General features: G+C 35.3%; 1 protein-coding gene across 1 annotated transcript in view; it reads right to left on the reverse strand.

The window, feature by feature from the left end:
- Positions 1-13,551, reverse strand: part of LOC143187524 (KICSTOR complex protein SZT2) — a 155,056-nt gene extending 141,505 nt beyond the window's left edge. The window contains exon 1 of the mRNA XM_076391738.1: positions 13,419-13,551. Within this exon, the coding sequence (XP_076247853.1) occupies positions 13,419-13,439 (21 nt within the window). The 5' untranslated portion in view covers positions 13,440-13,551. The remainder of the gene's footprint in view (positions 1-13,418) is intronic.
- Between the last annotated feature and the right edge of the window lie 13,663 nt (positions 13,552-27,214).

Consider the following 27,214-nt stretch of genomic DNA (forward strand, 5'->3'; position numbering starts at 1 on the left):
AAAATGGGACTTACTGTCGATGTTCCTGTCCCTGGATTCGGCACAAGTAATGATGGAAATACGGCAAGGAGATTTTTCGATAATCCATCATTATCAGCGGAAATAATTGACATCGACGAAGAATTAATTAAAAAATGTGCCATAATTTTAAGAACACTTAATTCTGGATACGAAATCCGAACCGAAGAATTTGACAAACTGTGTAAGGAAATCTGTGAAAGATATGTTACACTTTACAATTGGTACTATATGCCAGTATCAGTGCATAAAGTCCTTATCCATGGAAGTAAGGTAATAGAGGACTTAATATTCCCAATAGAGGAACTTTCAGAGGAAGCCCGAGAGGCAAAAAATAAAGATGTGTGGCCATTCTGGGAGCATCATACCAGGAAAACTTCGCATTTAAAAACAAACGATGATTTATTTCATAGATTAATAATTAGCTCCGATCCATATTTAAGTTCATTGGTATATTTAATTACTTATTAGTTTTTCTTCGTATGCTCAGAAATATACGTACGTTACCTGCTAGTTGGTCACCGATACTTGCATGCTCCGCGCTATTGCAATTAACATAATTGGTAATAACTACGAAATCGCAAAGATGCGCAAGTTCAGCTTTCGCAGTTACATTCTTTATACTGTAGACTATCGAGTGGTATAAGTCTCATAGATACGTTTCAATTCCGAAAATTGTAACATACGACTAATTAGGACCATCATATAATTTCGTATATTTCGGTTATTTACGAATATTTATGTAATTAAAACATGTCATATAAGTGTGTTATTACATGTCATAGATGAATGAAAACTTTTTAAATATTTAAACAACAAATTTTTCGAAATTATTAACTTCTTGGTCTTCACGCGCTCAGTGCGTTTTTTTTTAATTAAAAGGCTAACTATGTTCTTTTCCCTAATTTTGATACTGTATCCAATTTCAAGCAATCTTAACGAATCAGATAATACTATTAAATAAAATATAAAATTATTTAATCGACTTTTCCCCCCACCTATAGGGCTCAATTTTAGTGTAATCAAATTTTTGACCCCAGAATTGCATTCTACGACCCGGAAAACACCTAGAATAATGATAAACAATGAAATACGTACGTAAGAATTTTAGATCGCGTTTCCAGCGTTTCGTCCCACTGTGCAGCGGTTGGCCACATTGTCAGGCACGTTATTTTAATTCTCTATAAATACATGTACATGTTTACGTATATTACGAGACGGGAGGCGAGCAGCGCGAGTTACCGTCGAGGATAGGTATATTTCCAAAGAATATAGTGGTTGATGTGTTGGTTGGTACACGGACGAAACTGATGCGAGATCAGTGAGCCGTTAGGATTATTGTAGACGAGGACGGACCTGATGTAAAATCAGGTAGCCTCTGAGGATAGGTGTGCTTGCGGACGAAACTGATCGATGATCAGTGAGCCGCAGGAGAGTGAGTTTGTGAACGTACCTGATGCGAAATCAGGGAGTCACTAGGATCAGTTTTACAGACGAACTCAAATTAAATTGAGGTGCTGTTAAGGAGGTTGGCGAATTCGAACAGACGAGCCTGATGCGAAATCAGGGTGCTGTAAGGAAGTTGGATAATGTACAGACGAACCTGGTATCAGGTAACTGTAGGAAGTAGACGAAACTGATGTAAAAATCAGTTAGCTACATGATAGGTTAGCTTTCGTGGACGAACTCGAATAAATCGAGCAGCCACTAGGTTGAATGCAGTTTCTTTGGAAGTAAGGGTAAGCGGACGAAACTGATGTAAGATCAGAGAGCCGCAGGAGATGTTAGTGATCCTCGTAACTTTTTAAATTATTAATTGATACAACTTGAGCGGTTAAGCTGTATCGTGGTGGATCTGTCAACTTCGAATGGGATCGCTTAAGGTAGTTATAGGTTTGTAAGCAATCTACGCAAAATTACAATGAATACTTAAATATATTCTAAATCAGTCTTTACGTACAAGTGTACAGTGTAGTGTTGTCGCGTAAAGTGTATGATATTAATGCACGGTGTTAATGCACTGGCGATGCGGGGACTTACAGAGTGGTCGTAGGAATTGCCAGATAGAATTTATGCCGACACGCGGATTCTATGAGGTTAACTGTAGACTCGAAAGGGAACTTTAGCCCGATCTAACTGGATAGCAACCAACTCTGACGAACTTGACTATCAACGTGACGGTACTGTTCTGAACCCGTTAGGGCTAAAATCTCTGAGTTTATATAGGCCGAAAAATGAGTGGGGGTTCGTTAGAAATTTCCATATAAGGAAATTTCTCACGGTTGGTACAGCGTCGTGGTTGCTACCCAGCTGCTCGGAGTCGCGCTTACATTAAGATAACGAAAAAAACGAAAGTGCTAGGGCGTTTTCTCTTAACAGGCAGAAACTTGAATATTTGGGAGAGGAGACGGAAAATATTCTCCGTACGTAACACGTACAGTATACGTACAGTATACATGTACATGTATTTATAGAGAACGTTCAAACATATTTATTTATTAGATATGTATTTATGAATGAAAATTTGTATACAAAAATTGAGTTTTTGTGAAATAATATTACGTACAATTTAAATATTTAACAAACAAAAAAAAAAAAAACAGAAAAGTTCTTTCTATACTGGGTATCGAACGTAGGATCTATCACTTTCTTGATAGGCAGAAATCATCGTTCACAGCTACCCAACAGCCTTCCTTAGGAATATTATTAGTTTCTAAGTGTATGTGTACAGACTTGGTTTAATTGTTCATAAAAAATACACATAATAAAAATCTCTGGAGATCATCTAAGTAGCGGATTTACGTACAGGCACTAAGTAGTTACCTCAAGACCCATAAGAGTGTGGATTATATAACGACATTATTATCGCGATAAATGTGAAACAGATGTCTTTTCAAATGCTTGATTTAAACATTCTTAATTTTATGTGTATTTAATTTTGCATAAAAATAAAACAATACATATTCTACAGAATTTCTTTATTTTAATGAGGCTCCAAAAATTTGGAACGCCTCGAGGCTCTTGAAGATTGGATCCGCCGCTGTCCCCTTTTAAAAGTAAAAAAAAAAAGTATTTGGGCAAATGAAAAGATTGTGCCTGGCTCGTGTCGCTTGCCAGCAACTTAAACAGTCGAATCTCAACGTTTCAAGAGCGAAAGAGTAAGAGTTACATCTGCCTTCTCTCTCGATTTTTCGCAACTGTCCAAAATGCCGAGCTCACGTACACGTGGCTGGTATAGTAATGCATGTAGTGGACGGGGAAATTCCCTAAGTCACATTTTTAATTTGGAACAATAGAGTATTCCATCTCGCTTTCATTAGACAGCTACATATTTGTAGATAATACTATTCCTATAACGAAAACTGTAACAGCAGATACCGACCTGTCAATCTCGAAAAATCACGTGACTATCGTACTCCCTTAAGGTCATTATTCTAAAATTTCCTATACACATACGTATTTACCTTGCAGTTGGCCTTAATTTTCGAAATATTAGAAAAAATATATTCCATACCATTCAAATTTAAAACGGATCAGTCAGCTTGAATGATATTGACCTTGACATATATTGTCAAGGTTACTCTCCTGATTTATTCTTCAAAAATTATAACTGTCATTCATTGTTTGTTAAAAAGTTATTATCAAAAGGTATTTGTAAATATAACACTTAGTTTCACTTTAACTTAAACCTAACTGTAGACCATATCGAGTTTAAATTCCTTAGGCTTCTACATATCCACGGAATGTGAAAATAAAGTATAAAACATCTCTTCTGTATCCAAAATTTCAATGATCAAAGTTACAATAATAAAGACTGACAGAAATGAAAAACATTAAATGCATTATGTTAGAAATATTTTCCAATATACACATCTCGAAAACTAAGGTCTATCTCCAAGTATATGTACAGAAAAAAAATTGTTTAAAATATTTATTTCTAAAACATATGTATTTAAAAATCTTCGGAAAGAGTGAGAAGGTAACTTTTCTAGAACTTTACCAGAATTTAATTGAACAAATTGAAATTGAAAACTAAAAAATTGAAATAAAAAAAATTCAACGTACGAATACAATGTGTATTCCTCTGCATAATAGCCTTCGTATTAATGGTTCTAAAAAATACTATAACCTAATGAACTGTTACATTATCTAATGCAGATTTGATGCGCCAAGTATATGCAAGGTGTAGCAGGCACTACCGTACACATTGTTCAGAATTTTGCACATGAAAAGCTTTAATCGCGTGTACCATTGCATCCGTCGCTCAGATCTAAAATTCAATGATATTATCCCATATAATTAGGGATTGCAATCCCGCAAAATGGGATTCCGCAATCCCCCAGGATCCGCATCATTTTTTGCTCCCGTACGTATATTAAATAAGAACTACAGGATCCCACAAGGTATGCGGGATTGTATGTAAAACTATGCGAATAACGATACGCACGACGAATGTGTGCAACAATCTAAGGCCAGAACCCAATGAAGCACGATATCACACGCCGCATTTCGGAAACAACGGCAGAAGCTTGAATCATCGCGCGTAGTGGACGCGATCCAAGTCTCTGCCTCTGCCGTTGTCTTCAAGGCGCGACGCGTGGTAATTGATAATCGCGATCCGTGAGACTTCGTTGGAAGGCGGTAGCAAATGGCGAGCGCGATATTATTTTGTTTCACGATTCTGCTCTCCTCACTTTTTCCGTTGGCATCTTTATGTGTGCGTGTTTCATCCTGTTAGAATACTGATTTATTTGATTATTCTACGTATTATTTCAATAAGTATTACCAGTGTAAAAAATATGTCATCCAATAAGGAAACAATGCGCGATAGTGAGAAAGGAAGCGCTACCAAAACTCTATGGGACTATTTTGTGAAAAATGATACTGGAGAAAGTGCTAAATGTTTAAAGTGTTCTTCTATCTTAAAATTAAGTTAACGATCAAGAAAAGGATTGGTGATACACTTAAAAAGCAAACATTGTATAGATTTGAATTTACAATCGCAGGCACCAATATCAAAAACTGCTGTAACAGTTAAGTAATAATACCAAAGAAAAAGGCTAAAACCATTGACAATTTTTTCATTAAAGAAAATTCCATGGAGAAAATGATATCCCGAATGATTGCTAAGGATGGTTTTAGTTTTAATGTTTTTGCAAATATATCAATTTAAGAAATTTATTTTTAAAAAATGGTTTTAAACTTTCAACTTCTCCTAACACAATAAAATCAATAATCAATACATTCTCTGATTCTGTGAAAACAGATACAATAAATAAATTGAAGAAACTTCAAGAACAGGACCAAAAATTTTCATTAACATTAGATGAATGGACATCTCGAAAGAATAATAGATATTTAAATACAAATGTGCATTATACAAGAAAGCACATTAATCTTGGTTTAGTTCGAATCCATGGTTCATGGACGGTAGAGTATTGCACCAACTTAATTGATAAACGTCTACGAAGCTTGAATCTCAACATTAAGAATGACATTATTGGCATAACGGCTGATAGAGAGAGTACGATGGTGAAAGTTAGTAAGCTTGTACCTTACTATCAACAACTTTGTTATGCACGGGGCATACAACTTGCCATTGTTGATGTTTTATATAAGAAAAGATTGGAGAAACAATCGTCAGAAGACATGCATTTTAATATAACTGCCGACAGAGAGAATGAAGAAAGTAGATTATTAGTAACATCGAGGTTTCCCTTCGTAGAAGTAGCTTCAAACTATTCAGGTTTTATTGCAAAAGTAAGAAAAACTGTAAAGATTTTTAAAAAGTCGCCGACAAAAAATGACATTTATTTGCAAAAACATATAGAGGAAGAACATGGCAAAGGATTAGAATTAATATTAGATTGTAAGACTCGTTGGAGTAGTTTATTTAATATGTTGGAACACATTTACAACTTAAGATTGTGCATAAGTAAAGCGTTAATTGACATAGAATCAAAAATATATTTCTCCTATGAAGAATGGTCAAAAATAAATGACCTAAAAATTTGTCTAGAACCAGTTAAGGTGGGTCTCGAAGTAATATGTAGAAGAGAATCAACTCTGATCACTGCAGAAACAACTTTCCGCTTTATACTCGAAAAATTTGATAAGCAATCTACTTTGCTCAGCACTAATTCAGTCACAGCATTACGTGAAAGAATAGGACAACGTCGCACTAATGTAAGTTGAATATTGCTTTATTTACAAAATCAAATTTACAGTTCAAATAAATTTGATACTGTATATGCATCCAACTGTTCTGAGGAAAACCAAGATATTCAGGAAGACAAACAACAGTCTAATTTGTCCTTATAAGAAGAATTAGAATACAAATTGCTAAATGACTATTCTAAAGTAATTAAATCAAAGGGTTTGTCAGAAGATATTGAGAAAATTTTAAAGAAAGAAATGAGTGTTTTCGAAAGTGATGGTATAAAAGGAAAACATTTACGCATGGCTTACAAATATCTATTAACTATCGCCCCAACAAGTGTAGAAGCTGAACGAGCCTTTTCTGCCGCAGGATATATTTTTAATGACTTGAGAAGTAGGTTGAGAGATGAAACGATTGATAGTCTTAGTTTTTTAACATAATATTTTCAAAATTTTTAAAACTAAAATTTCGTCTCACTATTTGAATATTTTATTCCAGCTAAATATTTATTAGTGTATTTGAAAACAGAAGACTGAAAAATGTTAATAACTAAGAATAATTAGTAAATTATGATTTTAATTTCATTATAAAGGCAAAATGTTTATATATTTTAGTTGAAAGTACAATAAGAAAGAGATTTTGTTGCACTTTATTCATAGTTATTTCTTTAATCTTCAATAATTTATATTATAAAATAAAAACTTACAATGTTTTTTTTTAAAGAAGAAGCTATTTTAAGTTAAATTTACATTCAAACTTTGCTTTTATTAAGTTGATCTTGAGGTTTATAATTAAAAATAATTATACCATAAATAAAGTTTGTTTTTATTACGGATATACGCATATACGGTGTATGTGAAAGCTTTAGTCTTTCCTCAAACTTTTTTAAATAGGATTACTTTTGTTGACATCATGTATAATTACTTTAATATAATGTTTTTTTTATTCTATGAGTTATATAAAATTAGGAAAACTATTTCGAATTTTTATTTATTATACCTATATTATGTATATGTTAGATTGAGTCACGTGTTAGAATTAACGATGATAATTGTGCTGCGGTTCTGGGGTAAGTGCCGTGGGGTTCATCACAGTCCTCTCAGCAAAAGACAAAAACCTTCCCCACTCCGTGGCCAGATCCTTCGGAACAATATCCTTAATGTTCAGCAACAGCGTCGGACCGCTTGCCATTTTCAAACTCTTTTCAAACATAAACAATCAATTCCTCGACACTCAACAGCCGAGAGATCCAACGTGGTCATCAGCCATCGAGTGCCAGTAGGACCGATTAATCTTACACAGCTCTGTTTATAGCCTCTAATAGCCTAGGTCCCAGTTATAAAATCCTTTACTACGGGACGACCCAAAGCCGTCTATCCCTGATATTGATAGAAAAAATATACTGATGCTAACATATAAATACAAGAACACTAAACAAAAATTAAAGCTTTTGCATACACCTAATTGAACTAACAACCAAATCCTTGATTATTGCGGGATCTCACGCGATCCCGCGGGATTGAAGATGTTCCCGCACGAATCCCGCGGGACTGCAATCCCTACATACAATGTTGGTAAGATCTTACGAGTCTCATAAAAATCAGTGTATCTGTTACTGAGATCTCATAATATGAGTCTGAATTTTTAATTATACTCCCAAGCAAGAAGTCATCTGGATTAAACTTGGCCTTGAGTGACCATGCATTTTTGACTCCTTTTTGTACCTATTAGTAGTATTTAACGAGTTCAAAGATATCAATTTTAACTCTAGGTATACATAATATCAATAGTTATACGCCTTTAAATGTTCATACGGCTTATTTCAACGCTATATTGACTTTGTTCGGTGTCACATGAGGCTCAGTTTGTAAAGAAATGTTTTTACCGTTCATAATCTGCCGTTTTAACAAGACAGATTAAAATTAAGGTATATATAAATTATATTCATAATTTTCTTTATTACCTAAAACCATAATATCGTTTAAATGCATCCATTAAGCATAACATTGCGTGAATGTTATTTCTTCAATAACACCGTCGCCATAATCTGCTGTTTTCCACATCAATCATTCGGCAATCTTTCGATACTGTATCCACTATGCCCAGTACAAAGCACCATCCTACCCTGCTACCGCGTTATATTTTCGCCTGCATCATTTCGCTTCATCTATCTTTAACAAGAATTAATCATAAAATATAGGAATTATTAAGAATGTGAGTCACCTTACAGACTTCGAAGTTTTTTAAAGATATTATAGAAATCAACATTTTCAGCAGCGTTTTCTCCTTTTTCCAACCACCAAAATCATAATTTCTTCTCTACAATTCATAATTTCAAGAGTACAACGGCTGAATTGTGCTTTTAAATGTATAACCTCGTAAAATAAACACAACTCAAAAAAACCTAGCTCAGACTTAACACAAATCTCTATTCTGGGTTATGAGTGGTAAAAATATGCACTTCTTTAGTGACTAAGTCACGCAAAACACTGAACAAAGCTAATATGACGTTAAAATAATTTTAGTGTACTGAGATGCCTAATAGATTTGTCATACTTGTTAAACACAAGATTTGTTGAATATGAGAGTAACTATTATCATGATAACTAAGTTCATCCAAATTGTTATATACATCAAAATTTTAAGTCGCTCAGAGGCATTTAGTCTTTAACCTTCACTATGTGGTACCAGAGTCATTTCTGACTCGTCGCCGTTTGGGTCAGAAATGACTCCGATACAGTATTCCTAACTGCATGTACTCGGACAGTTAATAACCAATAACAGAGGCAACAATTTTTCATGTCACCGATTATGTTATGTATATTTTTCATGTAGCCGACACAATCGTACATATTTACTGGAGTTTTGCGTATAAATACCTTAAATCGTGAATACCGTTTGATCTGTAACTCAGATCTAAAATTCAACGGTAGTATCGCAATATAATGTTTGTACGATCTTTCGATTAAGCCTAGTCTCATCAAAATCAGTACACCTGTTGCTAAGATATCGTGATGTTATCTACGACTAGATGTCCCGAATGTCTGTCGCGTAGAAGCACAGGTACAACCATACTTTATGGGAAGTGTACCTGGTGTGGCAGATTACAACTACTCAACGCCTGGGTCTTAGAAATCAAAATTTCATCAATATTTAATTCACATTTCTTTAATATCGACTGAAAATGATCAATAATATTGCCAACAATTTTCAGTACTATTGATATTAATTATCCTGTACGGGCCTCCATACAAAATAAGAGTCGTTTTCCTTCCTACTTGCGTATAGGCTTAAAGAGAATAATAATATTAAACAAATTATGTTTTGCTTTATGTAAATAAGTAATCACTTTTCCATTGAAAACCTGCCGTGTTACGAGCCGGTATCGAGTGCAACGCTTGAGGTCAGTGAGTGTGTCTGTAATTTTCACACAGGAATACGGAGTCAGTTTGTTAATAAGGTGCGCAGACGAACCTGACGCGAAGTCAGGTGGCTGCTAGGATTATTGACGGTGAAGACGAACTTGATGCGAAATCAGGGAGCCTTAGGAATGGTGGAATCAATTGCGAACGAACCTGATGCGAAATCAGGGAGCCGCAGGATTGTTAATTTGGCCTCTTAACTTTTAATAACAATAGAATAGAAATGTAACTCGAGCAGTAAAGTTATATTTCGTGTGAGAACGTTCGATTATTACTAAGGATTCTGGGGTTTAGAATATGGGTTCAATCTTTAACTCAGTTTCAAAAGTTAAACTCTAAAATATATTATAACTAAATCTTTTGTTTACAGCTGTGTCGTGTAATTTTTGTGACGTGTAAGAATATTTAGAAATTACCAAATAGTTAATGTTCGGTTTTAACGCATTGGCAATACGGGCGTAGAGTGATTGAAAATAATGCCCGAATAGAATTTATGCCGACTTGCGGATTCTATAAGGTTTGCTCCGATTTGAAAGGGAACTTTAGCCCGATCTCACAATGTAATCGACTCTGGAGAATATAACGCGACATTAACTCTGAACGTGATGATCTAATTCTCATCCACCGATGGTTAAAATCAACGGGTTTGTATAGGCCGAAAAATGAGTGGGGATGCCTAAAATTTTCTAAATAAGTTCTAAATAAGAAAGTTCGGAAGTTGTATCATACTCCCCGGAATTACGGTTACAGTGCAGCTATTATGTACGATAAGCGAGTAGGCAGGATTAAAAGGTTTCTTCATTGCCAGATAAAAGCTTCATTGAAAAGTCTTGGGAAATAGTGCGTATGAGATGCATCCGTAACAGCCGTATAGTTTTAGTGTTTCAATATATGTATTACTTTAACACAAATTAATACTTTATCCCTTTACACATAAGGAAAATGAAAAATGTACTTATTTCGCAGCCATTTCGAAAAAATATTTCGCACGAAAATACTAAACTATTGATAACTGCGTGCTTTGCAACTCTGCAATTCTCGTTCTTTTAACGACTAACTTCATTGAATTATTTTCTCATTTAAGAATATATTACGGGACTTCATGAATCACGTTAAACAATTCATTACATTGTTAAATGAGTTCTTTTAATTCAAAAAAGTGCACAGCATTTCTCTTTTAGGTTAAAATCAGCTTGATTAACAATAATTAAATCTTTATTCAATGTCGCAAAAAGGCGTAAAATCTACTGAAAGAACCTTCAAAAGGTAAAGAAAAGCACAAGTATATACATCCCCTTGAAAAATCTACTCTACAGAAACCAATCTCCCACAAAGCGTCAATCATTTGAAAAAACCAATTTAAGGTATTAGGGCGAACAAATGCATTGAAATGATTGGGAAACGCCAGGCGCAATAATTTAATTTTCTACCAAAACATCGCCAATGTTGTAATCCCAACAAGTATCACTTTTAATCTTATTTCTGCTGCTACAGTATGTTTCCCGTTAGAAATATTTTTGACGCTACTTACACTTCACCCTATGAAGTACGCCTCCATTTTTATGACAAGAAATGAACTTACAAAAATCATTGCTTATGCTACAGTTAGTAGCTTACTTGACTAAAAATACTTGGTGGGCCCTTTTGTAAAGAAATTCAATTGTTATAAATACATAGTTACTACAGAAGAAGTAGACACTTTTAATATTTTATACAAATCAGACTATTATAGATATAAACAAAGAGATATTTTATGTGCTTTTGTGGTTGTCTTTAAGTTTATATTAACCGGTTATAGATGCTTTATGTATGCATCGAGAATGCAAATGTCAATGCGATAGATCGCACAGGGGTGACGATGGACGACCCGTGGGACCATTCGTTATCCGTAGACCGTAGGAAAGCGACCCATGGTGAAGAAGAAATTTGTCACTCCTGACTGTCATTACTGTTACAAGAGGAATGTGTTGTCATTACTATGACTGAACTTCTTTATAAAAGGGCCCACCAAGTATTTTTTAGTCATGTAAGCTACTAACTGTAGCATAAACAATGATTTTTGTAAGTTCATTTTTTGTCATAAAATGTGCAAGTAGTGTCAAAAATATTTTTAATGGGAGACACTGTAGCAGCAGAAATAAGATTAAAAGTGATGTTTGTTGGGACTACAACATTAGCAACGTTTAAATTACAGCACTTGGCGTTTTCCAATGATTTCAATCAATGTGTTTTCCCTAATACCTTACATTGATTTTTTCAAAGTATTGCTGCTTTGTGGGAAATTGGTTTTTGTAGGGTACTTTTTTCAAGAAAATGCATATATTTGGTGTGGCTTCTTGTACTTTTATAAGCTGTTTTTTGTTATATATATATACAGAGTGTAACATATACACGTTTCAATATTTTAAAGGGTGGTAGGATGCCCCAAATGGATCACTAAGTATCCTATAATATAGTGTAATAATGCAGTAATGTTGCAGTAATAATGTCTTAAAGTTAGCACTATGTTCTGAAACCAAGAGTAATTTGTGCATATTAGTAAGACAAGCACACTGAAAGAGTCCGTTAACTTAGAGAATTCGGTTGCTTAAGAATGTTGTGTTTGTTTCAGGATGTCCTGAACATGTGTTAAGACCCTCGTAGACAGAAGTTCGTGAATGAGATTCCTATTGGATTCCTAAATCGTCCCTGCTCTGTTGATTACTAGGCTAATCTTGAACAATTGACAGCTAGCAGGCTTTTGGTTTACACTACATGATGTGTGTATTACAGATGTTCAATCTTTTTTCAATCTTTACAGCTTTATAAAAATTAAACCGTAAGAGATAAGATAAAATGTATTAAGACGTGTTTCTTCTACTGTTCCTCCTTAGTTCCTCCTGTAGCTACTAAATTACAAAATCCTACAACTTGTAGTTTACTGTATAGACATGTTAACTTTGAAGTATTATTACTGCAAAATGTAAGCAGATTGGACACTATGTTATGGAACATTTTGCAACCTATTTGAAATCCCCTATTACCTCTTAAAATATTGAAACATGTACATGTTACATCCTGTATAATTATAATAGTATCAAACAATTAAATATCAATACCTACGTATGTTAACATCAATAAAACACATTACATAATAGAACGTTTTATATAGCATTACAGTTTTGATTGTACAACGCAGTTAATAATTCTTTGATAAAATAATAATAAATTAGTAAATAAAGATTATTTCATAAACAAGTAGCAGAATCATTTATTTCAATTTTCATTATTCTTGAAAATTATATACTCAAAACAAAGAAGTTACACTTTATCTATAATCAAAAAATAATAATTAACAAATGTGACATATACTTACTTTATAATTAATAAAGATATTAATACTTTGTTCACCCATCGCAAATATACTTTATTCTAATATTACTATACTTCAAATCAATAAAGTGTTAAATTACACATTGCATATTTAATTTTAAAATATAATATAAATATTTTTAAAAAAAAGCAAATATCTGCCACTATTAAAAACTTTATTTACATAATTATATTGGTCTAAACAATAGATATTTATATATTAATGAAACAGTAAGGTTAATGGTTAGTTAGCTTAACATAATTACTTATCAAGGATTAATTGTTGTGGTTAACGTAAAGTAACTGAGTGTAGATGATGATAAAAGAATATACAGAAAGACATTGCAATGACAAAATTAAATAAACTATTGTACTAAGTATAATTGTTCAATATTTTATAATTTTTAATGACTATATATACGTTATGGAAAAAATGTTTATATTTATTGCAAAATTTGTAGAATTACCTCATTCTCTATATGATCCATGATGCTTTCAACTTATTTACTGGTGTACAACTGTTCAATAACTTTTAAAAAGAACACACTGACGCACTATAAACATGATTCCTTATAAAACTGTTCAAAGGTTACATTGTTACTTATTTACTTGATGACCATCCAATGTATTGTCAAAGAACTAACTGTAACCTAACCTCGAAAAGTGACACAATACATAGATATTAAAGCCTGTTGCATTCATACATTTATACTTTTATTTTATAGTTTTATTTCATATGTAAACATATATATTACACGAGATTCATAATTTTTACGGTAAATATAAAATGTTAAATATTATAATACCTGTCATAACAAAAACTTACGAAAGTAAAACGAACTCTCACAGTCACATTTAAAAAACAAGAAAAATGATAACTAACATTCTTCTCTAATCTCATTTCTTCTCATAACATATATCATATTCTGATATCATTGGAACTACTGAGATAGAATGAAAACTGTAAACGACTGAAATGAAATAAATCAGTTGGTGTTTAAATTTCGCTCCTAATTCAGCTGTCGCTATATTCGCAGTGATACCTTACAGATGGCATGTGAAGTTGGCTCACACTAGTAACCAAATTCAATAAACCATAGGTCAAAAAATTGGTCTTTAATTGCCCATAATTGCTCATCGTTCACTTTTAATTGCTCACCGTCAGTTTTCGAAATATTTTCAGAAAACTTTCTGGGCGTCTAGGGACTTTTTTGGATTGGCAACGATCATTCAATATCACAAAACTACTAAAATAATGCACAAAACGATCTATGGAGAACTACCAAAAATTGCTCTTTGCTCAGAATTAATTGTTCAACCTTTAATAAGCAACAATTAGATCAATAAACAACAAATTTTATAAATAAAAATATGAAAGTGAAACCTAGTAACTTCCAAGTGCGCATGCGCATATCCCCGGTAACATTAATACAAATCGTACGTTCGCATCCACATGAAACTCAAAAACTTACTCCCCAACATTGCGCTGTGAAGTAAGGGCGTACGATCAGATATATCAGAGCGGCGACATTACCGACAAAATTAGACAAAAACAGAGGTTTACGCTCTGATACTTTTTGTTCTTATATGAGATGATTTTAAGCTGGGAATGGGTTCATTCAAAAAAAAAAGTTCAAAGTAATGCAATCAACTCGCGATTTAACGAAATTCTGCTGATATTTAGTAATACGAGTGTTATAAAGTAGAGCAAAAAGCTACCATTGACAGCTATAGAAATTTAAGCATTTTTATGTAATTTAGAGAGTGTTTTGAACGAAATCGCGAATTGACTGCGCTGCGTTGTACTTTTTTCTATCAGATAAACCCTTTCCCAGTTCAAAATGTTCTCATATAAGGACGAAAGTTCCAGGCCGTAAAATCATACCACAGTATTGCTTTTGGCTGGGTTATCAATAAAACAGAGCAAAAAATGTGACAAGTTTAGTTGGGCTTTTGCGAACCAGGCGGCTCCTAATTTGAAAGACTATCGATCTGGAATCGGAATTTGTGATACCTAAACTGGCGATGCGAGTACTGAAAATTTCCCCCTCTACTACATACGCCACCTTAGTCAGGAGTCGCGTGTATGTATGTACATGAGCTCGGCGCTTCGGGCCATTTCGGACAGCTTCGAAAAGTCAAAAGAGAACGCGAATGTAAAGTGAACCTTACTCTCTTGCTTTTCAAATACTATCCAAGTTGCCGACAAACAGCACAAACCACGTGCGATATTTCCATTTGGCCAGATATATTTAATACTTTGCTATAGACAAATTTCTCTGATGGGAGTATCAGATAGTCGGAGTAAATTTAGCTCTTCGGAGTTATTTTTCAGCAAATATATTGATATTAAAAAATACAAAATATGTTACAGCTTATCTATTATGTCGTCAACGCCGGCTTCTACGATGCTCTGGAAATGCAGCTACTGTGGCGGCACCGATTGTAAAGGGTTAAAGCATCAACATAAAAATTAATTTAGTTATTATAAATCTATTTACTATTTATTATCTATTATTAACTATTTATAATTGTAACATTTTTCGACCCTCTCTCTCTCTCTCTTCCGCCTCTCGTGCCTCTTCCGTACTTATAGTACTTTATTTCTTGTTTCATTTTTTTTTATCTGTAATAGAAAAAATAAATAATTGTTATGTTATGTAGCCTGAAATTGCGTATGTATCTAATTGCAAGTACGTATTTTTTTTAGTAAAGCCATCATTTCTGTTGGCTGCGCGCTTTTATTTCTGCGCGGTCCCTATCGCGGCAACGGAGACCACAGCTGCCTTGATCGTCGCCGCGGTGACGGAGTTTTCCTTCCTTCTTCCGGAGAGCACTGTATTTTTTGCTCTTCATCTATCATCTAAAAATAAATCAAAGAAATTGGTGTATCCTTTTCTTGAATTATTATTTATGATTCATAGATAAATAAAAAATGTATTCAAAGAGAATTGATTTATTGAATGAAGATACTTTTTTCGTAGGGTTTCATCTTGAGCATTGAATAATTTCTTTATTTTTACCTACAAGTTTACTGGATTTATTTATTTAACCTCAAATAATAATTTTCGGGAGTCCAATGACGAAAATTTAATTTTTTATAATTTTCATCTTATGTATTTCAGAATGATAATGAAAAATTAAATTTTTGTTATTGGACGATGTTACGTTATAATGCTCGAGGCTGTCCTGAGTCAGCATTCGGCGGCTAGGCACGCGCACGAAAATTATTTGAGAAAATGAATCGTCGAATTAAGTTAAAGACAAAGATAAAGAAATTATTCGACACTCAAGATACTCCACGAAATGGGTAAACACATATTTTCAATGAATTATAGCATGATTATGTTACAATAGAAAAAACAAAGACAATCAATGCGAAAATACTTACGATCCGTATTCGGCAAATGTCGCTTTGCTAGTGACGGTATGCCTGATGACCAAACGCTCACACTCGTGCATTGTCCGTTCGACGATCTCCATTTCGATTTTATTAATCGGAACTCCAGCAGTGGTTTTCATAAGGAATATATAACACTCAATACTTTTCAAGATATTAGTAAAATTTTATTATCTTGTATGAGTATAAATATGTTGAACATAAAAAAGCAATTTTTTAAGCCATTCTGCAGAGAGATAGAGCAATTTTTTGGAAACGTGTATAATTGTAAATTTGTATGCACTACCAACTTAACGCAGTTGTAATTGCAAGATTATTTTTTCGAAAGTTTTAAAAAATTACGAATGAGCAATGAAAAGTAATTACAGGGCAGGAAGGACCAAATAAAGAGAAATTGTTTAAGTCACTGTGCAATGTGGTGGAGCAAGTTTTTGAGTTTTCACGTGAATGCGAACGTACAATCTGTATTAATGTTACCGGAGATATGCACATGCGCACTTGGAAGTTACTAGATTTCAGTTTCATATTTTTATTTATAAAATTTGTTGTTTATTGATATAATTGTTGCTTATTAAAAGTTGAGCAATTAATTCTCAGCAAAGAGCAATTTTTGGAAGTGCTCCATAGATCGTTTTGTGCATTATTTTAGAAGTTTTGTGATATTGAATGATCGCTGCCTACCCATAAAAGTCCCTAGATGCCCAAAAAAGTTTTTTAGGAATATTTCGAAAAGTAAAGTGAGCAATTAAAAGTAATTGATGAGCAATTAAAGGCAATTAAAGAGCAATTTTTTAACCTATGTTTTATTCAATTTGGCTATTAGTGTGAGCTAACTTCATATGGGTATCAAGGAGAGGGCACTTCCTCTCAGCTAGGGATGTCCGATACAGTATCGATACACGAAAATATGTGTGTATCGGTTCAAAAATATCGATATGCTGTATCGATACTATAGAGCACTGATATATCAGTATATCAATACTCCACGGTTCGATATTGATTTCGATAGAAAATATGGGTTTGTCTGTTTGCGATCACTTTGCTAACTATACTAACAATAAGTTTGAAGACGACACCAGCAAGCATAAATTCAAACAAGCGCTGTCGCGCCACTTGGGTCTTTTTACATTTAGTTCGGACAAGCGCTACAGTGCTGCTCGGCTTTTATCAACGCTGCTTGGTGAAAACCGTCTGGTACTGAAACGGTTAATGATTAAAATTGCTGACTTTGTATTCTCATTTTGTATCTGATTTTATGAAATTACAAAGGGGTGATTTTTCATTAATATTGTATCGATACGAAATTAATATCGATACTTTTCGGTCGATACATTATCTGTATCGATATTTAAAGAAACTGATACATATCGATACCTAGTATCAATACTTTTGATTGTATCGGGCATCCCCACTGCGCTCTGACTACTTTCACGAGTGGTCGCTAAGTGGCGCACACCAAATTTTGTTTCTCACTGCTGAAGTTGCATACGTTTAGGCATATAGTCTATGAGGTAACGAATTCTATCGTGCTTCAGATTTTGTCGAACGTGCCAAAAGTTAGGAAACATTTTTTGGATAAGCCGTGTTTATACGAAAAGTTATGCCGAGTTCTGTACCCATACCTCGACGGTATAGTAAGTGGCCGAAACCTTCACGTGGAGGAAATACAAAATGTTTGCCAGGAAATATATAAGTACTCGGTTCCCTACAAACGGAGGAGGTATCTGAAAGTCTATTTCTATAGGTAACCGCGAACACCTTAGGGTAAATTCGCACTTACACACTAACGTAATGTAACGTAACGTAGCGGGTCAAAAGCCAGAATTATCAGTCCCTGAGTGTTAAATGAAACCATTCGCACTACACCGACGGTGACCGGCACCGCTCGTTCGTTCACACTGCACGCAGCGTAACGTAACGTAACGTAGTGGGTCAGATCGTAGATTTTGATGACATTTTGTTATATTTTTTGAATAACAAAAGATATTGGGATGTGGTTTGAACTAAGAAATATTAAAAAATATTATCTTTTTGAGAGTATATGCTATAATATATTTCATCTATTTAATTATTTTTTCCTACCGTTTTAAATTATTTGGAAAAATTTTGAAAAAATCTTTGTTTCATATTCTAATTCATGTTTCTAACATATTTCCAGTCACAATTTTTAAGGAAGTTCTAATTTTCAAATAATATACAAGTGTTGGGTGCACATACTGAAAAAAAAACAGAATTGAAACGTACAATAGGTACTGTTAAACGTGAAGAATAATTTCATTGATTTTACCATCATGATTTTCAAATAACAGACTAATAGTGGGTTGTTTATTTTATTTTATTATCATTTCAGCAGCTTCAGGATCTAATGGTCTGATTTTCTTTTTATACGACTTTACTCTTAATGTCGATATGTGCGGATCGGACGTTAATAGCCTGTGAAATATGTCCTTATTCGTAGCAATTCTTGAAACTTTCCGGGTATTGTTGATTCTAACTGTTTTGAAATCTTTATGTTTAGTTTCTTGAGCCTCCTCAGACAACTGGCCAATTATGATGTCTGTACCGTGTATTAATAACTTGTGAACGGAGAATGGCATGTAATACCATTCATATTGAGCTACAAAATATTGTGCTGTGTTCTGGGTGTATTCTTGAAAATTTGCCATATTTATTTTATATGGAGATGAAATAACTTGTAGTATTACATAAAATTTTTTAATTAATAGTTTATCAATTCCCGTTATTTCTGCCGCAAGTTCTGCATTGAAAAAAAAATCATCATTAGATGAACCTCATCCTTGCTTAACTACAACAACTAATAAGCCCATTCTTTCCTTAAGTTGTTCCTGAATGTATTCTTTTCTTTCATTTCTTAATTTTTTTTAACTTTGGTGTATTGGCTGACCATTTTTTAAAAGATAAATTGTAGGATACGTGTAATAAGAATTCGAAGCATCGAATCCAAGCGTGGAGTGATGAAAGTCCGAAAAAATAGTTATTATTATTGCAATTTTTAGAATTGATAAGCTCTAAATTGTTCATTTCTTTAGGTGTGGCGTTGGAAATATAGCAACGTTGATGTAAAAATAAGTAATCACCCATGTCTTTAGATGAATTTCTTAGTACAAAAAACAAATCTTGATTTGTGCGAAAAGCCTCCATTATAATTAAATAAATATCTGAATAAAAAAAGAAATATGAAATGCAGTTGTATACTTAAGTATAAATTTAAACCAACACAGAATATATAATACACTTTAACTTAAATGAATATACAATACGTATACATAACACAGACTAAAGGTAAACTATACGAAACAAAACTTAAATTTAATAAAATGGACGAAAAATTATAGTGTAACGTTTAAAAATTATGCAAAAAATGCTTTAAATGTCTCACTGTTCTCTCTCTGATGGTACCGTTTCAACTGAATACAGCAGAAAAGTAGACGAAAAGTCTCGATAGGGAACGCGAACGCTAACACCTGTACGTAAAACGATGAAACGCTAATGGCTTAACATTGTAATAACTTGTGAAGTAGGACAAAGTAGGAAGCGATCTTTACAGAATTATGTACAGGAGAGTATCCTGAAAACATTCCAACTTGTTAGAATGCGCGACTATTTGGGACTCAAAAGATATTCCTTGTCAATGATGAAGAACTTTTAAAATATTCTGTATTTCACTGAACAATATATTTTCAATATCTTTACTGCAATAATTTTAGTCGAAACTACTGCTTCTTAATCGGACAGAATGCTTTTTATTATAGAAAAAAGAATAGATAGAAAATGTCAAACAAGATCATCAGGATATCGCAATAAAGAGAAGTCTACTTTTCTCATGGTAAATGGAGTTTTCAGAATGTTCAACTTCGAATGTTCATTTCAACTACAAATTCTATTTAATTTTAATAATTCTTTTATTTTAATAGTCTATAGACCTTTAAGAAGCAATACAAATTGATTAGATATAGATATGAGCAAATTCATTTTTTGCCAAAATGTCACCATAATCCACTATCCGGCCCACTGTGCGCCAGGGCGATTTTTTCAAATCTTAGCGGTCTTCCAGGACGTGTAGGTAATAAATTTATAATTTTAAATTCTTTGTCCTTCATCGATGTTTTATATAAAATAGTGTATGGTGCACTTTTGAGAAACCTCATCCAATATATTTGCAACCAATTTACCTGTTCTCCATTAGTGTTTTTTCTTATCTGTTTTTTAATTGCATTTTGAAAATTCTTTTTAAACGAAATTCTCTTGTTTCATTTCATGTAAAATGAATTTATCATGTTTTATACATTGTGTGATTACATCATGATAATCTTGTCGTGTGTACAGAAAATTCTTTTTTCGCAATGCCATTTCTATGATGCCAAAATCTGCATCGTTCGGAAGGTATGAATGCCCCGAGAGTAAAAATTTGTGATCAATTATGTCAATGTTATTTTCCAACGACTGGACAACCTTCAACCACATCAATGCCATTTGTAAATTTCGATTTTGCTCAGTACACATGTCACTGTAGGCAATAACATGACATTGGGTCGTGTTACATTTTCTAAATGCCTCAAACAGCAAGAAGCTACTTCTTGCAATCCCCTGGAAGCAATAGTTTTGTCCCACACATACATATTAACTTTATTGTTCCGGAAATTGTGAAAACCCTCGTTTAAAACACACATATTTCGCTTATAATATGCGATTGAGACAGATAATTTGGGGTAAAGTAACGCTCTTTGTAAGTCAAAAGAGAAGGCAAAGTATTTATCAAGATTTTTTGATGCCAGAATTTTATCTTCTTGTAATGCTTTCCTTGCTAATTCAGCATCTTGCAAATGAACATCATGCCTTTGTACAAGAATCGTTTTTTCTTATTCATCAGTTGTCTTAATTTTCATGTTTAAGAAATCACATTTCGCAGAGGTATCTTTACGTGGCAAATGGAAGTGTAATTTGAAATCTCGTTTAAAGATTTTCCTGTATGTCCATTCATTAACTGAATTCAAGTTATTTTCCTTGCATTCTTTTAAGTATAAATTATACATTTTCCTTATGTTTAATTCAGGATTTAAAAACATCCGTTCTGGATTTTGGGATCAAGTATCGTGACTTTCAAATGCCGGAAAGCCTTTTATGTGTTCTATCACTGTATTCGTCACCAGCTCACTAGTTCCTCTGCAAGAGCCATCCATCTTTCCACGCATGTCTTTTAGAATATTCTCATGCGCTTTTAGGATACGATCAATTCGTCCAGTAGATATTTGGAAAGTATCAATGAAAAACATCTTACATACTAAAATGTTTCCACCAGAAGTGATCAGGTAAAATTTATAAGCATATGCCCTCATAGTGCCCGAATTATTTCTAGGCCTTCTATTGACGGTTTCACGTTGAACATTACAAGAGAGAAATACATTTTGCTTATTAAAATCACGTATACAGGCTGTAACAAAAATGTTGTTCCAGTTCCTTGAAAGGGGTGATTCAGGGGGTGATTTGAAACAACTTTTTCCTCAGCGAAAATGTTAGATGAGGCTTCGTTAACGAGTTATTAACGAAAGACACCGGCCAATGAGAGCGCGAGTTTGCCGCTCGAGCGGCCGCGGTAGCGTTGGGTACGTGCTAGGCGCTACGGTTGTATTTCGAACAAGAAAGTCGGCATGCATCGAAGGAAATAGCATTGGTATGAAAACTGAAAGCGACATAACAAAGAGCTTTTCTTTGTTTATCACTCGAAGTGCATTATTAATTAAAATCGAGGAAAACTACGTGCAATGTAAAAACACGAATACAGAATTTTTTTGTTTAAGGAGAATCGAGAATAATAATTACTTGATGTGAGAGAACAAGGAATACGTAAATTTTATATTCGCATACCAATGAAAAAGAAATGCAACAAAAAAATAAACGGAAAATTGATTTAAAAAATAATAATGATTAATAAATTAAATGCAATTCACCTGTAGTTTGTAAAGCTGTGTTACTGGGTCACTGTACCGATCCTGGTCATCGACCGTCGAAATGATTTATGGCAGGGTAGCGCCTAGTCCACAGCTGATCTTAGGTATACGACCACCACTCAGAGTGAAGGGTCGCAACGTCAGGTGCGTTCGGGTTAGTACACCGAATGCGTATTATTTACTTCACTGCATAGCCACTAATCACTTGCCACGACCTTTCTGTTTGTTGCATGGAACGAATTGTTCCTACGTTATAGCAATTGGTGGCCCCGAAAGGGGCCGATTGTTTTCAGTGTAGTAAATGTTCCACGTAGCCACCGTTAGTGTCGATGCACGTTTGGGCACGCACAACTATTTGGCGCTGAACGTTTGCAAGCATTTCTGGCGAGATCTTAGCCATTGCGCCGTGAATACGTGCAATTGCTTGTTCAGGCGTCTCCACTGGCTGACGGTACACATTCTGAAATGATTATCGTAAAACAAATGAAAAATGTAAGTAAAAAAATAGTTACAACAGAAATAAGTAAAATAAGTGAAAAGGATACTTATAACAGAAATAAGTAAAAAGGAGTAGCAGTAATTAAATTACCTTTGGGTAGCCCCAGAAGAAAAAATCCAGCGGATTCATGTCTGGTGACCGTGGGAGCCACGCAACAGGACCGCCGCGACCGATCCACCTGTCCTGAATATCATCCATGAGATCAGGCAGAACATGTTCTAAGGAAATTTTATATCTTGGGCTGTCCAGCCTGTCAGGCAAAATGTACGGCCCAACGAGGAAATCGCCACAAATGCCGGCCCATAGATTGATCGACCAGCGGACTTGTGCTCCTCGTGGACGAAGTGCTCGCGGATTCTCGTCACTCCACATATGCAGATTATGGGAGTTGAAGCACCCATCCCTTGTAAACAGGGCTTCATCTGTCCATAAAATGCATTTGCAGAATGACGGATTTCGCGTCACTTCTGCCAACAGCCACCTAGAATAATGAAGCCGCTGGTGGTAGTCTTTTGGGTGTAAATGCTGCACCCGTACATATCTGTACGGATGCAGCAAGTGCTCCCTCAGAATTCGGTGCACCGTCATGTGGCTGACACTAGAACAAAATACAGAAACATCAATTATTAGATAAAACTTTCCTTCCTTAATTAATAGTTACTGCATTTATCTTGTTTTGTGACTTACTTTAAGCGGCGGCTCAAATCGCGTACACTGACGGTGACATCTTCTTCAACTGCATCTAGGACACGGTCCGTAGTTGCAAGGCTCCGGCTGGACCTCGGCCTTCCAACCTCGCTGCCATGCGTTTCTGTCCTACCCGTAGAAAATAGCCGTGTCGCTAATCGACGCAGTGTTCCAGCGTCAGGTGTTCTAATATTAGGGAACTCCTCTGCAAGAGCTCTTATTGTAGCTGTTGCATCCCCGTTATTTTGGGCATAAACCCAAAACATAGAATAATACTCTTGAGAACTGTACATGCAAAACCTGTGATGTTTGTAATTCTGAGCTTGTAATGCTTAGACTGACAGAATTTTTCCAAAGAAGCTCCTTCTACCCCCACATAGTTTCCCATCGTTCTATTATGAGTTAACTCCCACTACGACAAGAAGTTTGAGAGAGAGAAAAATCAGTATTCCCTGAAAAAGCACGTGCTTTGCAGAAGTGCATAACGAACAGACCATCAAGCAGTTTTACAAAAGCGCTCACTCCACTCTTTTACTGTCTACGTATCCAATGCTTCGAGACAGAAAACAGACACATCGTGCATCGGTCCAAAACGGTCCGCGAAGAAGAGAAAGTCTTTTCCGTCCCCGAAGAATAAGAGAAAAATTTTTAGCAACACGTGTCGAGTTGTCGCTGCTAGGACCAGTCTAAGCATGCCAGACCTTCCTTTTTCGGACACTCCAAGTCCGTTGTCTCCTTCGAAGCCAAAGCAATGAAGCCATGAACTACCTAAACATGTGCCCCGTGTCTCGGCTAAGGTGTCCTACGACAACGGACTTGCCGCTCCAGCGGCAAACTCGCGCTCTCATTGGTCGGTGTTTTCCGTTAATATCTCGTTAACGAAGCCTCATCTAACATTTTCGCTAAGGAAAAAGTTGTTTCAAATCACCCCTGAATCACCCCTTTCAAGGAACTGCAACATTTTTGTTACACCCTGTAGAAATAAAGAAATTTAATTACGAAGTGATTGTGAATATATGCATATGTATTATAAAGAGTTCAAAATGCAATGGCAATTTCTTTATAAGTATGAACCAAAAGAACAGAATCTTCAGTCAGGTAATCCAAAGTCAATAATAACTACTGAAGATTACTATTGCCATTGATTATTATCGAACAATAAAATGAAACCATATCAGAAGATGATTGGAAGATGACAATGAATTAAAGAACTCACCCAGTCTATACAAATTGATCGGATTTTTTGTATAATTGTAGCTCTCTCTCTTTCTTTTCACAACCCTTTTAGCTCTCTCTCCCTCTCTCTCTCCCTCCCTCTCTCCCTCTCTCTCTCCCTCCCTCTCTCCCTCTCTCTCTCCCTCTCTCTCTCTCCTTCTCCCCCCCCCCCTCTCTCTCTCTCTCTCTTAATGACACATCTACCCAGCTGGCAATAAATGGAAAGGAAGGTGTTGAAGGAAAACATGTGCCACAAGACTTTTTGGCACAGCCGTTGTTTAAATGCATATTTCAGGTATAAATGGTACCATTAAGACTGATACGCGACCTGTTGATATTGTTTTTACACCTCAGTCAAATAATATGACATGCGAGAGGTCCGATCGGGCGACCGTAATCTCCGTGCGCGCGGGTCGCTTACCTGAAGCGGCGCGCACCACTACCTATAACTGCTCACCGCGGAGTTAGTTTTACGAGTTCCATTTTCAGCAATAGCTTAGTTTGTAGGTTAAAGTTCAAGGAATATGGTCATATTTTTTTTTTAATTTTTGATCCCCGACCCTCTAAGGGAAATTTGCAAAAGAAAAGTTTGTTTATAATTTTCCATATTACAAGAAAGAGTTCCCAATTAAAAAATATGTTATTAAAATAGGCCAAACCTTCCCGATTAAAATAAAAAAAAATCAACTCAATACGACAAATAGTTCCTGAGATAAAAATTCCAAAGTACACCCCGGTTTCACGAAAATAGGCAAAAATTGAAAATTTTGACCGCCTGTATTTTGTAAACAAATTTGGTAACAGCAAACTGATGACTTAAACCCCCCCTAATTTCATGTGGACTACATCATATTCAATTTTGAACAAAATCCCTGATGTCGAGGTCAAACAGTGATCGATTTGGCGTGGAATGACCCTGGTGCCAAATTGCAGACGTTATGGAGATGACTGTTGATGTCTGCAAGGCGAAGATTGCGTCATTGTCTGCCTCATTTAGGCGGGAAAAGGCGAAAATCAAAAAATCCACAGGAACCGGAAGAGGCAAGTGCAATAAAATATTTGTAAATACGCTAGTTTATATTTAGAATAGAACATTTTTTGAAGTAAGAATTTTTTTTTAGTACTCTTCAAAAATTTATGTAATGAATCAACTCGTATATCAAGAATTCGATTTTGTTTAGAGGAACTTCTCATCTATTTAATTGGCTATACCCTTACAAGAAAATTTGAATAACTACTCCAAAACATGTCCGATTTTAAATGCAATTACTCCTTGTGGTATTTTAATGTACAATATTTCGATTATTTCAACTTAATAATTTATGTACGTTTATATCATAGGCACCAATGAAGTTTACCAAAGCAGTTGGTTTGCTTTCGCGAGCATGCAGTTCCTGAACGACAGGAACACCCCCGTGAGCAAGCACAATTCTACATGTAATTCTTTCTTAAGTATCTTTATTATTACCTTCTTTTCGGAAGGCGACCTTCCTGCATAAAATACTGTGTGAACTCCTTTCGTATGCCTTCTGCTGACGCCGGGGCTCGCCGATTCCGTATGGGGCGCAAATTTTGCATAGACGTTTCGGTGACATCCCTTCTCCAGTTTCCTTCGACAAGGTTGTCCCCATTAAACATATCCAATTCTCCCGGTGGACAATAGATTCTATTAGAAGAACTTGACCTTAAAAAATTGTACAAGTAAGTAATTGCGAACACAATGAGGGCAGCCTTGTCAGGATTTACAAGAAGGGGTTTCCGAAGCACTCTGAACACAGCTAGGATCCCCCATCATCCTTCTCCTCATTTTCAGATGCGAACAGAAGAATCAGTTTGTGCACAGGTCTAAGAAGCTGTGAAGTGGATGTACGCACTGTTGCTACTCGGATGGAACCGTCTGGTCCCGGGTGCACCCGAATAACACGAGCAAGAGGCCACTTAGTGGGAGGTAGGAGCTCGCTTTTTACAAGACATAGGAATCCAGTCTTGATTAAATGTTTGTTTTGTTTCCACTTGCCCCTGGTTTGCAGTGTGTTCAAGTACTCCAGAGACCACCGTCTCCAAAAGTGCTGCTGAAGCTGCTGAATGAGCTGCCACCTAGATAATCGGGATATACCGGTAGGTCCTCGAGGCTGGGCTCCGGTATGGCGGTCAGTGGCTCCCCTATTAGAAAATGCCCTGGAGTTAGGGCTGTTGGATGCCTAGGATCGTCTGTTAATGGCTGCAAAGGCCGAGAATTGAGACAAGCCTCGATGCTAGTCAGTAGCGTGGTCAGCTCCTCGAAAGAAAGACGCTGTCCCCGATGATTCTCCGAAGGTGATGCTTTACTGATTTAACTGCAGCTTCCCAGATACCACCAAAGTGAGGAGCTGAAGGGGGATTGAATTTCCAAGAGATGCCTTCCCTGGAGGCCGCAATGAATGGGCCACCTCCCCGATCTACAGATTCCTTAAATAAGGCCCGCAGCTCATGATTAGCTCCCACGAAATTTCA

This window comes from Calliopsis andreniformis, unplaced genomic scaffold (genome assembly GCF_051401765.1).
Source record: "Calliopsis andreniformis isolate RMS-2024a unplaced genomic scaffold, iyCalAndr_principal scaffold0048, whole genome shotgun sequence".
Taxonomy (NCBI): Eukaryota; Metazoa; Arthropoda; class Insecta; order Hymenoptera; family Andrenidae; genus Calliopsis; species Calliopsis andreniformis.